This window comes from Hipposideros armiger, unplaced genomic scaffold, assembly GCF_001890085.2.
Source record: "Hipposideros armiger isolate ML-2016 unplaced genomic scaffold, ASM189008v1 scaffold_857, whole genome shotgun sequence".
Taxonomy (NCBI): domain Eukaryota; kingdom Metazoa; phylum Chordata; class Mammalia; order Chiroptera; family Hipposideridae; genus Hipposideros; species Hipposideros armiger.
The window spans coordinates 478828-493629 of NW_017732207.1; the positions used below are offsets into that span (position 1 = coordinate 478828).

The 14802-nt window shown below is 38.9% G+C and overlaps 1 protein-coding gene across 3 annotated transcripts in view; it reads left to right on the forward strand.

Annotated features, from left to right (window-relative positions):
• LOC109374692 (extracellular matrix protein FRAS1-like) overlaps positions 1-14802 on the forward strand; it is a 320228-nt gene that overhangs the window by 150033 nt on the left and 155393 nt on the right. For all 3 annotated transcript variants that reach the window (XM_019629460.1, XM_019629458.1, XM_019629459.1), the window contains exon 3: positions 13636-13743. In XM_019629460.1, the coding sequence (XP_019485005.1) occupies positions 13636-13743 (108 nt within the window). The remainder of the gene's footprint in view (positions 1-13635; positions 13744-14802) is intronic.

A 14802-nucleotide genomic window follows, 5' to 3' on the forward strand; every position in this document is an offset into this window, starting at 1 on the left:
TTTTCTTCTTTGTTTCCATTTTCATGAAATAACTATTTCCTTCCCTTTACTTTCAGTCTATGTGTGTCTTTCAAATTGAAGTGAGTTCCTTGTAGGCAGCATATGTGAAGGTTTGTTTTCTTATCCATATAGCTACCCTATGTTTTGATTGGAGAATTTAATTCATTTACATTGAAAGTAATTATTGATAAATAAGTAATTATTGCCATTTTATTATTTTGATCCTTTTTTTTCTTACTATTAAAGAAATCCTTTTAATAGTTCTTGTAATACTGATTAGGTAATGATGGACTCCTTTAGCTTTTTCTTTTCTGGGAAGCTATCTGTCCTTCAAATCTAAATGATAGCCTTGCTGGGTAGGTTCTTACTTTTTATTACATTGAATATTTCATGGCAATCCCTTCTGGTTTGCAGTTTCTGTTGAGAAATTAGCTGACCGTCTTATGGGAGCTCCCTTATAGGTAACTAACTTCTTTTCTCTTACTTCTTTTAAGATTCTCTCTCTCTCTTTAACCTTTGACATTTTAACTATTTTGTATCTTGTGTGGTCCTCTTTGGGTTCATCTTGGTTGGGACTCTCTAAGCTTCCTGAGCTTATACATATTTATTTCTTTTTCCTTGTTAGGGAAGTTTTCAGTCATTATTTCTTCAAATAGGTTTTCAATTCCTTGCTCTCTCTCTTCTCCTTCTGGTACCACGATGATGCAAATGTTGTTATGCTTGATGTTGTCTCAGAGGTCCCTTAAACTATCTTCATGTTTTTAGATTCTTTTTTCTTTTTGCTGTTCTGATTCTGTTTTCTGCTACCTTATCTTTCAAATCACTGATTCGATCCTCTGTTTCATCTGACCTACAGTTGATTCCCTCTGATGTATTATTCATTTCAGTTTATTGTATTCTTCATTTCTTTTTTTTTTTTTAGCTGAGCCATCCTGCTACCTGTTGGCAGCTCAGCGGCTGCTCACCTCGGGCTGGACTTGAACCGCTGTTGCTCAGAGCTCAAACTCTTGAGCGAGCTCTTAACCAACTGAGCCACTCGGCCGGCCCTGTATTCTTCATTTCTGACTGGTTCTTTTTTATGTTTTCTGTCTTCATTTTTATGTTTCCTATCTCTTTGTTGAAGTTATCATTGAACAACCTTATAATCAGTGTTTCGAACTTTGCATCTGGTAGATTGCTTGTCTCCATTTTGTTTCTTTCTTTTTCTGGAGCTTTGTTCTGTTCTTTCATTTGGGTTGTGTTTCTTTGTCTCCTCATTTTGGCTGCCTCCCTGTGTTTTATTTCTGTTTATTAGGTAGAGTTGTTATATCTCTCAGTCTTGGTAGAGTGGCCTATTTAGTAGGTGGGGCCCAGTGGCATAGTCTCCCTTGTCATTTGAGCTAGGTGCTTGAGGTGTATTTCTGGCATGTGTTGTGTGTGCCTTCCTGTTGTAGTTGAGCCCACATTACTGTTGGCACGTCAGTGGGAGGGATTGATCCTCAGGTTGATTGGCTGTGAGGACTGATCATGACTACAGTTGAGGAGCTGTTGTTCAGAGGCTGACCCTCTGGAGCAGGATTTCCTTTAGTGAGGTTCTGGTGCCTGTCCAGTCTGCCCTTTGGGTGTGTCATTTGTGGAGGTAATTGGGTGGTACTCTGGTGTAGTTTGAAGCTGACCACTGGGTGTGTTGTTTCTTGGGCCTCTTGGGAGGGGCTCTGGTGCAGGCCAAGGGCAACTGCTGCCTGCCAAAGGCCATTTGGTATGAGCTACAAAGTGATCTTCAGATGTTTGCCACTTGCGCTGGGCATGGTGGCCTGGGAGAGGCTTTAAGCTGTGAAATGAGGCCAGCTGCCATTAGTGCTGAGCTTGGGGCTGCTTAGCAAGAAGCATAGAGAATGCTGAGGACAGATGCTGCTTATTTGGGGTTTGTGAACCTTTGAGACGTTTTAGGAAAGTCCACAACATGAGCTAAGACAGGCTATGAGTATGGAAAAGCCTCTGGAAGCAGCTTGGATGGGTCCACAAGTTGGGTAGGCCAGGTCTTAGGGAATCACCAGGGAGGGGCAAACGGTGTTAGTTAAGTTTATGAAGACTTAGATATCAGGCCTGCCTGTGAATGCAGGCTTTTGGGTGGGGGGTGGGGGCACTCAACAAAGGAACGGTGGCTTCTGCTATCTCTTCTGACTGGGAGAAAGCTGCCCCTCCAGCCCTTGTTCTGAAGCCAGCCATTGTAGTTTTTCCCTGTTTATCCCTGGTGCCTTTTGAGCTATTGCCCCAGTGCTGGAGCTCAGAGCACACGCGAGTCCATCAGCAAATAAGCCTGTGCGTGGCCCTTGAAGAGGAATGCCTGGGACTCCAGCCACCCTCCATCTCCCTCAGCCACAATCTCTTCTGATTTTCACAGCCAGAAATTATGTGGACTTCTCTTTCTGGCAGAGGAACCCTGGCTAAGGAGCCTGGTGTGGGGCTGGGACCCCTCGCTCATTTGTTACAACGTGGATGGCCCTGGAGGGCATTCTGCTAAGTGAAATAAGACAGACGGAGAAAGACAGATACTGCATGGTATGACTTATATGTGAAATCATAGGGGGGGGAGAGAGAGATAGAGATAGAGATAGAGATAGAGATAGAGATAGAGAGAGAGAGAGAGAGAGAGAGAGAGAGAGAGAGAGAGAGAGAGAGGTTGAAAGTCAAACTCATAGAAACAGTAGAAAAGTGGTTGTCAGGGGCTAGTAGGTGGGGAGAATAGGGAGATGTTAGGAAAAAAAGATATTTGTCTTAGCTGTTGGTTTTTAGTAGTCTGACTCCAATGTGCTTAGGTGTTTATATTTATTCTGCTTGATATTCATAGCACTTGTTAAATATATGGTTTGATGTTTTTCATTCGTCTGGAAAACTTTTAGCTATGATTTCTTCAAAGATTTGTTTCTGCCCATTTTTTGTCATCTTTTTCTTAGAACTCAATTGCCCATATACTAAACCTTGCAACATATTCCACATGTCTCCCTTGGTCTTTTCTATGTTTTCTATACTTTTTGTTCTTTGTCCTTCAGTTTGGATATTTTCGATTAACCTATCATCTTGTTTACTAATATTCTTTTGGGCTATATCCAGTATGCAGTTCAACAAAATTAATCTGTTTGTATTAATTTGTTTGTGTTTGTGTGTTCTAGAATTTCAAATTAATTACAGTTGTAGACACTTCTTAGCTGATGAAATATTCATAGTTATTTTTATATCTCCAATAGATGTTTTTGTCTTCTGTTATCATGAGTTCCAAACAAAATAAAGTATAATCTTTCTTTAAGTTACAAGGTAGTTAAGTTTCTGGATAATTTCGTGCCTATTATTACTACTTAAATTCTTTGTGTTTATATATAAAACAGTTAGGATATAGTATCAGTAGTTATAAACAAATTTTTCACTGACATGAATATTTGGTGGGACATTTGAAAGTCATGCATAAGTGGGACGGTTTTTCTTTGTGTAGGAATATCTTGCCTATTACAGAGATAATAGAATTTATTATCTCCGTTATTAAATGTCAGTGGGCAAATCCCAACATTCGAACTTCAAAACAAATTTTCAAATGCCTCTTGGGGTGGCATAACCCCTGTGTAGGAGCCTGCTTTACATTAAATAGTGAAGCAGGGTCACCAGTAATGAAGTCATTGACTTAGGGTCTTAATTAGGCCTGAAAACAGGTATAGTAGGATGTGAGTTGAATGTGAGTGTCAGTACAACTCCCAGCCATTTACTGGATGGTCAGTTTAACCAGGCCAACAGCCAAGAGGTTGGCTAGAGGAAAAGGTTCAGGACTGAGGACATGAAACAGCTTCAGATGATATGACACGGCTTTGACATGCTGGAACACAATAGCACCAGGGAGATGAGCCTAGTGTTCATTCAGAAATAGAGGGGCCCTTTTAGAGCAAAGGTCTTGACTGAGACATAAGTCTAGAAGGCAGGATCTCAAACAATGTGTACTGAAAATGGATATTGCAGCTGCAAGGCAAATTTTATAGGGCAGCATGGAGAGTGAAGTACTGTTGTCGGTGTATTTGACTTCTAGCAATTACATCACAAAACAGCTAGCAATTATTTAAATTGGGAATATCCATCCATCCATTTATCCATCCATCCATCCATCCATCCATCCATCCATCCATCCATCCATCCATCCATTATCTCAGTCAAAAACATTATAAGTGCTTATTATATTTCAGTCACTATGAGAATACAAAGTCACCCATATATAAAGAAATTATTTTCACTCCTCGGAAGGGAGAGAGAGACAAGTAAACAACTAATTATACAATGAATGATAATGATCTAGTGGGGAAGGAAGACAAGAAAATAAATAATTTTAATCTAAGAGATAATGGTATAGCTATAATTTAATTTTGTCTGCAAACATTTTGGATGTTTAATTTTTTTCTTCATTTGCCTTAGGAATATGCTATGAAGTCTCTGAGAGCTGAATTGTTAGAAGAAAAAAGAGTTAATTACTAGCTTAAGTTCTATGAGAGCCTTCCTAGTATCTGAGTTGCTTAAAGTGGAAATATGAGGCAGACTTTTTAATCATTGTAGAACTTTTTCTGTGGTTAACATCTGTAGGAATTTAGGAGGGCTATTTTGTCATTGGGTGTTCTTTGCTGGGCTTTCACTATGACAGGATTGTGTTAGAACAAATGGAAAACTGGGTGTAAAAAATAGAGTGTTACAAAGCTAAGCCTGCATTTCTATTGCTTCAGAATTTGGAATGTAAAGCACATTCACTGGATACTTAATTTTATTCTACATTTTGAAGAGTTTTTTTTCCCCTCAATGTACTACTCTAGGAGTATAGTTTCCACAGCCCCATATAGTGAAATATTTTGTAAACATTTAAGCTGTGGGAAAGTTAACTTCTCCTTATCTCAGAAACCGGAAGGGTTTTCTAAAGTTCTAAATGCTACAACTACTCTTCTGTCACAGAAAATACCATGATAAGCTGGTTAAGATTGTGGCAAGTGATCAGACTCATAGCTAACATTTACTGAGTGTTTTCTATGGGCCACCACTGTGCTAAGTACATTAGTTTATTTCATCTTTACTGTGACCCTATTGGGTCCTATTTTATCCTTAGTTTATGTATTAAGAAATGGAGACTAAGAAAAGCTAAGGGATTTGTCCAAGGTCCCCAAATTAGGAAGTAACTGAATTGATATTTGAACCCAAGTTCATCCACTCTACCATACTGGCATTGCTACTTGAGTTAGTATGATAGACAACCTGTGTTCATAGACCAAGGCTGTGGGTTACAGAGCTGGGTATAGTGGGGAAAACATAAGCTTCAGAACCAAATTGACACTGGTTCAAATATAGGTACCATCACTTACAGATTTGGGGAACATTGCCTCCCCTCTCTGAACCTTGTTTTTCTCATCTGTAAAATGGGGATGGTAATCATATCTATATTAAAATATTTTAGGAAGAAATAGAAAAGATATGAATGTGCCAAAGAATCTGGAACCCAGAAGGTGCCGTCTTTCTCCTTTTTCTTTTCTGTGCAAAAGAGAACTTGGAGGAGTAAGTCTGGCTTTATTAAAGCAGGGGAGCTTTGGGAGCCTGAGGCAGGGAAATACTGACTTAGTCAAGGAGGCAGAGATGACTTCAACGAGAAAGTGGTATTTCAACTGAAACTAGGGCGCTGTGTGGAAGTTAGATTCAGAGGATTGGGAGTGGGCTGTTGTAGACACAGGTAACATGTTAGGCAGGTAAGTCACTTAACTCCACAGTCCCTTCCTCTGTAAATTTGGTAGCACTGCCCCTGTGTGCCTCACCTTGTTGGACTATTAAAGTGAGAAAGTGGAAGAAAGAATGATTTGCAATGGTAAGACTGCTATATAAGGCATTCATTGTTGTTGATATAATATGATAACAATATGGCACAGAAGAAAAACGATGGGTTTGAGTCTCTGATATATCCATCACTAAATGTGCTCTGTACAATTCACTTAGCCTTTTCAACCCTATTCCCTTATTTATAAAATAAAGGTAGTGATGTCTTATTCACAGGGACGCTGGGAGGAGCCGTGAGATGGGGAGTGTGTAGAGAGCCTGGGGAAGTACTGGCACAGGGCAGTAGTTTGTTTCTTTCCTTTTCCTGCCTCCACCTGTGGTACTGCATGATGTAAGAAGACGTATGTATAAGGACATGATGTTAACTTGCCTTGCTGTTCAGGGTCTCTTGTCAGCTAACTGAACAAACACATTTTCAGTTATATATAGCAGCTATCTTTTCATCTGTGACTCATGCTGTTATTTCTGTATCCAAATGATACTCTTATAGCTGATGCCTTCAGGTTTATCATTTTAAGAGAACAGGAGATCAGGTACAAGCTAATCACTCTAGGATGCTGAAATGGGAAACTACTTAGGTCCTTGGTGTGGAAAACAAGAAGCTGCCTGCGTAAGGAGTGGTATATGGAGCAAACCTTTGAAGCAGCTTTCAAACAGGAAGTGGTTTGCCATTTTTGCTTTTATTTGCCAATAATTTACTCTTCCTGAAAGGGGATAATTTAATGTAAACACAAAGGCTCGTATCTTTTCTTAGCAATAAATGTCCTCTGCTCCTTTTTATCGAGAGCTGGATGAGGAGTTTTACATGAACTTTAAAATGAGACCAAATGCAAAAGGTATTGTTTATCTAAGCTGCCTGAGGAAGGACACTTGGGGAAAGAATTGAACTCTAAAATAACCTTATAAAAGTTATTGATTCGTTTCTTTATAGTTCCTTGCCAAACAAGAACCATTATTTCTGTGCCCAAACTGGAGCGAGGTCAAAGAACCCTTTTTTTTTATGGATTATCTTTTCCTGAAAACCAGACTTGTCAGGAAAATGAACCTCCATAAATGAAAACATGAGACCCGGTTGACTATTGTGGCCCTTTCATTGCTTTGAAGGACACAGTTAATTTTTAAAATTTTTTACTGAGCCCAAGAAGGTTTGGGGATAAATGGCTCACTCTTATGTATTTAGTAGGTAGTTTTCATGAACTTCACTTCCCCCATGCTAGTTGAACTCCAAAGCTCAGATTCTACCTATGGCAGCACAAAAAAGGGTACAACGTGTTTTCTACCTTATATTTTAAAAATAACTTTAAAAGGTAACAAATTTCATCTGCTATATGTGAGAATAGTTCTAGGCATGAGGGACACTGCAGTGAGCAAAACAAACAAAATTCCCGTTCTCCTAGGGCTTCCATTCTAGTGGGGAAGAGAGAGGCCATAAATAAGCAACTGTATAATATGTCAGGTGGTGAGTGCTAGGAAGAAAACAGAGTAAAGGAATAGATCGACAGCCTAATTCTGTCTGAGGAGGTGGTGTTTGAGCAGCCACCTGAATGAAGTGAAGGAATATGCCATGTTGATATTTGGGGGAAGGGCACTCCAAGCAGAGGGAATGGCGCATTCTAAAGCCCTGAGCTGGGAGCGCACTTAGTAGTTCCAGGAACAGCAAGAAAACCAGCATAGCTAGGGCTGGGTGTAAAAGGTTTGGGAGAGAGGATAGGAAATGAGGCCAGAGAGAGAGAGAAACAAGTAGCCACTGGGACTTTTAAGCAGAAGAGAGTCTTGACCAGATGCCATTGAGCTGTGACAACCCTGTCCTGAAGCCATCGCTGCATTCTAACTCCTACCTTGGAGTCTGGTTTACTCTAAATACCAAGCTATGCTCCCCAGAAAGTGCCTGGGGAGACTCTTAGCACCCACCTCCTCCAAAGTGGTTGTAACAGCTCTCATTTCTCAGCCCCAAACTTGTAGTCACCAGCTGGGATCTCCTTCCATTTGACTCAAGGAAGCTTTGGGTTTCCTAAGAGCCCAACATAAGACCAGAAATTCAGCAATTCCTGATGCCAGAAGATCCATCAGAACTAGGAAACGCAACTCAACAAAGGGAGAGGGTTGTGCTGTCTTTCAGAATACCAGGAACCGGAGGCCCAAAGCTGCCTCCAACCATCCCCCCAGGGAAGCCAAGGGTCCTGGTTCACCCCTTCCTACCTGGGAGGTTCTTATCAGCTCTATAGCCCAGCACTGAGGTACCTAGAGGTGACTTTGAGAATCTGAGATTTTTGTGAAAATACTTCATTTAAAAAAATATGTTTTATTGAATAAATGGGAAGTACATATACCCATTATTAATGGTCAAGCTTTTCTAGGAAATTTTAATATGTGAAACAGTCACATAAGTTATATATTTGTGTTACTGAAAAAATAGAAAATATGGATAAGGATAAAGGAAAAAAACAAAAAAAATCACCTAGAATCCACACTCAGGAATTACTACTCTTCACTTACTGGTTTATATAATTGCATACTTTGTTTCCATGCACATATCGTGGGAGTGCCAAAAAAAAAAAGTATACACATGACTTGCATTCATCTTTTGTTATTGGTATATATTGAGTATTACAATTTTAATAGTTTATTCCTTTCTTAAAATACGTATACTTTTTTGGCACTGTCTGTATATTTTATTATAGAAAGTCACATTCTACATACATGCTATTTTGTAACCTAAAAGCACTGCTTTGGGAGCTTCATTCCTTCTTTCTCATATTTAGTTGAAGAACCCAAGAGAATTTAAAATGAAATGAATTATTCAATCATTAAAGTGGGGTTATGCCATTCAGATGAAAGAAAATTTATGTTGTCAGTTGATATACTGCTCTGACAGAATACTATAAATAATTTTCCCCAGAAATTTGAGTATTGATGAGACATATATTCATTGTTTATTTTTAGGACTAATCAAGTGTTCAATAAATACTTAATGAAGTACTTTTTTTGTTTTGTTTTGTTTTTCTTCTTGAAGCACCTTGCTATTACTTTAAAATATTTAGGGATGGCGGTACTATATTATTTTCAAGAATATTTTATTCACATGTTATTAAAAATATAAATAACTGTTTAAACGAATCATGTTTTGATTGCTTTTTAGGTTTGTCAAAATCTAATCTTTTAAACCTATATTCTAGAAAAAAAAAGATTTTAAGACTATTTCTTTTCACAGTGTGTAAGATTGGAAGAGAGGATTATAAAGTGACAGAATTGCAATAGTAACATGGAAAATCTGTAAAATTTTACAATGTTATTTCTTTGGATTTCATGGCTTTATCCAAAGTTTTAGCTATTGAGGAACTCTAGTATTTCTACTTTCATAAAGCAATTTCATGAGACCATAGAAATTGATTCGTAAAGTTTTAGATCTGAAAAATATACGGCTATCTACGTAGGCCTTGGTAAAGGGCTCACTTTATTTAAAATTAATCATAAATTATTTACTCTATGAGGACATTATTATAAGGACTTTTTTTTTTGACAGGTCTAATGCCTAGATGAACATTTTTTTTCAGGTATAGTTTTATTTCAGTGAAGTAATAACCTCCAACATTATTTGGATTTGGTAGCAACATCACATAAACATTGTTTTTTCAAGATCTTGCATCCTAATTGGGGTATCTCAATTCACATGGATAGGTATTTTCTTGAGAGTAAGCAAGTACTCAGGGCTGTTCATTAATGATTTCAGCCAACACTCAGAAACTGTGCTAGATGATAGGGATATACAAAGAGGAATAAAATGAGATCTCCTTCCTTGAAGAGTCGGTCTATGCAAGACAGATATGCAAATTCAGAAAGGCTTCCTGGGCCCAGATAAATTTAACTTTGAATTAATATAGAAAAAAAATTATTGTTCCGTGAATGAAAGTGAAGTTATTCTGCTTTTAGAAGATCCTGCTTAGAGTTCAGTAAGCCAAGTCCAGTGATTGAGAGCTGCTAAAAAGTGTAATGGACTGTTTTTCAGTCTGGGGTCACTGAGGAAATAATTGAGGTATAGAGAGGAACTTAATACCTGGTGTGAGAATGTCGCACCTGGGAGACGAAAGATGACTGGTACCTTAGAGCCATACTTACCTGACGGGAGTACACGGAGCTGGTGTGTCCATCCAGTGTCTGAGTAATAGGAGGCCATGGGTTCATGGTTACGGCAACTTAGGGTTTTCCAAACCTAAGTCATCCTGAAAACGCAATCTGTAGATTCATCGCTCCCTTCTACTTCAAAGTCCTGGATCTTTCCAGTGCTAGGGTCTTAATTCAATAATAATTTCACTTTCTTTTACCTATGTAGGCTGGAGCATGAAGATTGAAAAGTCAAGGAATTTATGGGACTGTTTTCACTTTGAGTAAAGGAAATGTTTAGAGGATATTTTTTAAATGCCAGTAACATCATAGATAGCATTTGAATTAAAAATAAATTATATTTAATGGACTCTTAGTAAGTTCCAGGCACTGTTCAAATCTCATTAAATATGTCATCTCATTTCATCTTTTCAGTGACCCTATGAGTTAAGTACTTTGTCATCTCTACTTTACAGATGAGGAACCTAGAACACAGACACCTTAACTTGATAAAGGACTCACCATTAATAAATGGTGACACCAGGGTTCAAGCCCAGGGAGCCTGGTTCTGGAGCCTGAGTTCTTAGGTCTCATAGAGCCTTGTGAACTTGGGCAAATTGCCCTATCTCTTGAATCCTGTTTCCTCATCTGTAAAATGGGAAAAGTCATAATAAGGATAGTGCTAGCTTCATGGTTGTCATGCATGTAAGTGCTTTGCATAATGTTGATGTGCACTTGTGTCCCTCTCTGTTGGGCCAGCCCTCTACGATGATGGCAGAGGTTGGGGAAGCGAAGCAGGCCACTCTCCTCCAGCACCACACATACCTCCTTCCATCAGTGCTTCCTGCTCCAAGCGTCAGGCACAAGTTAGCGTAAGATTGTGGTCCATAAGTGGTAGCTGCTGGCTTTGGGAAGTTGTCATTTTTATTTAATCTGTATCATGAAACTGATATTGTTTTCTTGAAATCATCAGGGAACCTGTATTACATTGTGCTTAGGAATGAAATTTGTTTTTCCTCACCTGCTTGTCATTGTTCTTTGAGTTCAGAATAGATGGTGGTTGGCACACTAGTGCCAATTTAGTCTGAAATAACAATAGCGAGAAAGAAATTCAGAGGGATTCCAAGTCAGGTTCTAGTGCTCATTTGCTTTGACTCAGATGTTTTGTGAATTGGCTACTGGGATGTAATCTCACCTCAGATATATATTTTTATTTTTTAAATGACTTTGGGTTTGAAGTACATTCCCTAAGAGGTTATGCATTTAACATTTTTCAACCAGAAAGGATGACTTCATTTTTTGCTTGGGAATGTTGTGTACATCCATGTACATCTGTACCAGTGTTGGTATGTGCTCCAGAGAAACAGGAGCAATAGGAGACATATGTGTATCTTTATATATATAAAGAAAGATTTATTTTAGAAATAATACATTGCTTGTGCAATTGTGGTGACTAGAAAGTTCCAAATCTGTAGGGAGGGCTGGCAAGCTGGAAAGTCAGGAAAGAGTTGAAGTTGCAGTCGTGAGTCTGAAATTTTCAAATTTGTAGGGCATGCTAATAGCCTGGAAACCAAGGCAGAATTTCTATGTTACAGTCGGGTTGTTTTTTTTAAATTAGATATATTAGGGTGACATTGGTTAATAAAATTCTATACATTTCAAGTGTACAATTCTATATACATCGCCTATATATTGCATTATGTGTTCACCACCCAAAGTCAAATCTTCCGTTACCATATATTTGACCTTCTTCACCCTCTTCTACCTCCCCCCATCCCCTTACTCACAGGTTTTGAGGCTGAATTCCATCCACTCCAGGAAACCTCAGTCTTTGCTCTAAACTTACTGCATGTGTCTCATCCATGTTATCAAGGGTAATGTCCTTTATTTAATCAACTGATTATAAGTGTTAATTATATCTACAAAACATCTTCATAGCAATATCTAGGCTGCTGTTTGACCAAGCAGATGGGCACCATAGCCTATCCAAGTTGACACAGAACATTAACCATCACATTTGGTTTCAGCCTTTTGGTGTGAAATGGTCTGTTGCTAGCATCCACCAGTTTCCCAGCGAATCTAGTTCAAGTTGAATGCTAGTGTTCTGATAACTCTATGAGGAGCTTAAACACTTCTCTTACTCCACCCCAAAGTATTTTAGTGGCACTTCAATTGGTTGACTGAGGAAAAAAGGATGAAAACATTTAGAAAGAAGGAAAAGTCTTCACTAAGCAGCTTATGAACTGTGAACGCTTATGAAGGACCTAAGGTGTGCCAGCCAAGGACAATACCTGCACTGAGGGGCTTACAGTCTGATCCAGCAAGCTAAGTGGGGTCACAGAAAATGGGTGAGGAGCCACACATGAGTGGGGGTGTGAGATGTGCAGGGTTAAGGGTTAGAAAATGATTCATCCTTGAAGTTGAGGCTTCAAAGAAGTGTGTTGGCTTGCACACTATCTCTGGGGGAGTCGGGGAAGGGTGGAGCTCTCCAGAGGAGGGAATGTTATGAGACCAGGGAAGGGAGCCTGGGGCTCTCCAATGGCTTGACCAACTTACGTGGGGGAATGAAAATCTCAAGACTGTGAGATTTGCCAAGGTCAGGGACAGAGGTGAATGCTGGGTTATGGTGTTTGCACTTGATCCCATCGGAGGTAAAGATGGGCCATGCCACCGTTTTAAGCTGGAGATTAACATGGACAACACTCTTAAAAGTGGTTCGGTGTTTAAAACTTAGCCAACAGTATGGCCGTTTTCAACCCATATATTGTAGGAATTTGAGTTAGGAAAATGTATTTCGATACAGTCTGTGGTATCTTTACTGCTTTAGTTTGAAATCATTAGAGCAGCCTTTCAAAGAACAGAAACTGGTCTCTGTGTGATCGGTGTGATAGTTGGGCTCAAAGGTACTTTAAAATGGGCCCAATTGAAGCAGAGATTCAGCATGATGGAAGGTGGCAAATAGGAAGGAAATTCCTAAGACTTTTGCACCGAGCACAGTTTCACTTTTCTGTTTATGACCATTACTTTTCTTCCCAATTTGTTGAACTGATATAGTGTCATCAATTTATGTTTATTTAATACTCTCATGTTCATGATCCAAAATAATTTCTGAGGTCCTTATGGCTGGTGCCCGTATCTATACTTTATTTGTACAAACCCGATATGCCTAGCATACAGCTGGATACATTCTGGTCATCACCACTCAAGAGGTTGGTTGATCTGCCTTAAAAATATTGAGCTTCTTGTTTCTGATGAACATTAGAGTGTGTAGTGGCAAAGAGCTGGAAAGTGCTGATAGTTGTCTAGTGGCAAATTCTGCCGTTAGGATGCTGGTTAGTGCTCGTCCAAGTGTCATTTTTTTCTTTAAGCAGGCTGTGATGATTTCTGCTGGTTAACAGCTAAGAGAAAGTTCAAGTCAGGGAGCAGCTTGTCCTCTTGACGTTTCAGGTCAATCGATGGTTTTTACTCGGGATATCGACAGCTCTCTGCTGCATGCCCTTGTCTTTGGCTACGTGGGTTGACTCTGGTGAAATGGATTATACTGCTTTTATTGCCTCTCAAGGTTTAATCAGTGCCCAGCAAGCGCTGTGTGTGCCTGTGACTTCTTTTTCTTTTTAGTCATTCAGACTGTGGGGCTCTTGATGGTGATGTTTTTGTGTACTCGTACCTTGACCAGTCGGATTTTAACTCAGAGCTTATGCTTCTTTGCAGGACGCCACAATTTGGGAGCCTGATTCATGCCAGAGTTGCCGTTGTCATGGTGATATTGTGATCTGCAAACCCGCTGTTTGCAGAAACCCTCAGTGTGCTTTTGAGAAGGTATAGTATCCTAATTGTGTCCTAAAGTCAGTGAACTGTAGGGTTTTTGCATTTTTTCAGGCATCTGGCTTTGACATTTATCCCAAACTAATTGGAAGCATTATGAAACACGGGAGAGAATTTTTACATATCATATCAAAGAATACTTTAATTTCTGTTTATTGAGCACCTAGTACTCTGGACTAGGCACTCAGTGAAAGGTTTTACAAATGTTATCCCATTTAATATTATGTGGTGTATGTATCTTTATTCCCACTTTACAGCTGAGGGAAGTGAAGCCTGGAGATTTTCAGCAACTTAACCGTGACTATGCAGTTAACAAAAAAACAGCTGCCCAGAGATTTTTCCTGGGTCCGACAGTTGCCAAAGCTACTAATACTAACTGTAGCATTTACAAGCTATAGAATGGATTGAAAGTCTGGATTGATTACTTAAAAATGATTTTCTAAAAACATTATTTGTTCTGATTGTATTATTGTGCTGTCTTTGGGCTCCCTAGGAGCATAAGAGAGGCTGTGATTCGAGAAATCTCCTGGTATTTGACCAAGTGTAAGAGGGATATTTTATCTTGTCCCTTTTGTTCAATTTTTTTTAGTTTTTTCTAACTGTATATCTACTTGGTTAGAAAATATTTTTCCAGATGCCAACTCTTTTCTTTCTAAAGTGAGTCTATGAAAATGAAAAAACATAAGCTTAAAATTTGAACATTTGAAACTCCTTGGAGAAGACCAATTATTTTTTCTAACAAAGCGTTCTGTCAATTTCACAAGCACAGTTTATTTTTCTAGTTTTATTCCTCCTACCATAATAATTAATCTTGAGCCTTTATACCATAAAGTGCTAATAAATTCATGTTTGTTTCTAACATTGGAGTGAAAGTTCTGTATACCTTTAAGGTATTACTCAATTTCTGCATGGGAACATTTCTGAGAAGCTGGTTGCAAGTCAAATGTTGGTAAATTTGAAAATATTTTGTTGTAGATTATTGGGCTTTCTATTTTATGGAGTAAACACTCCTAAAAGATCACTATCTAGCTTGCTGAGTACCGTATTTGCCGG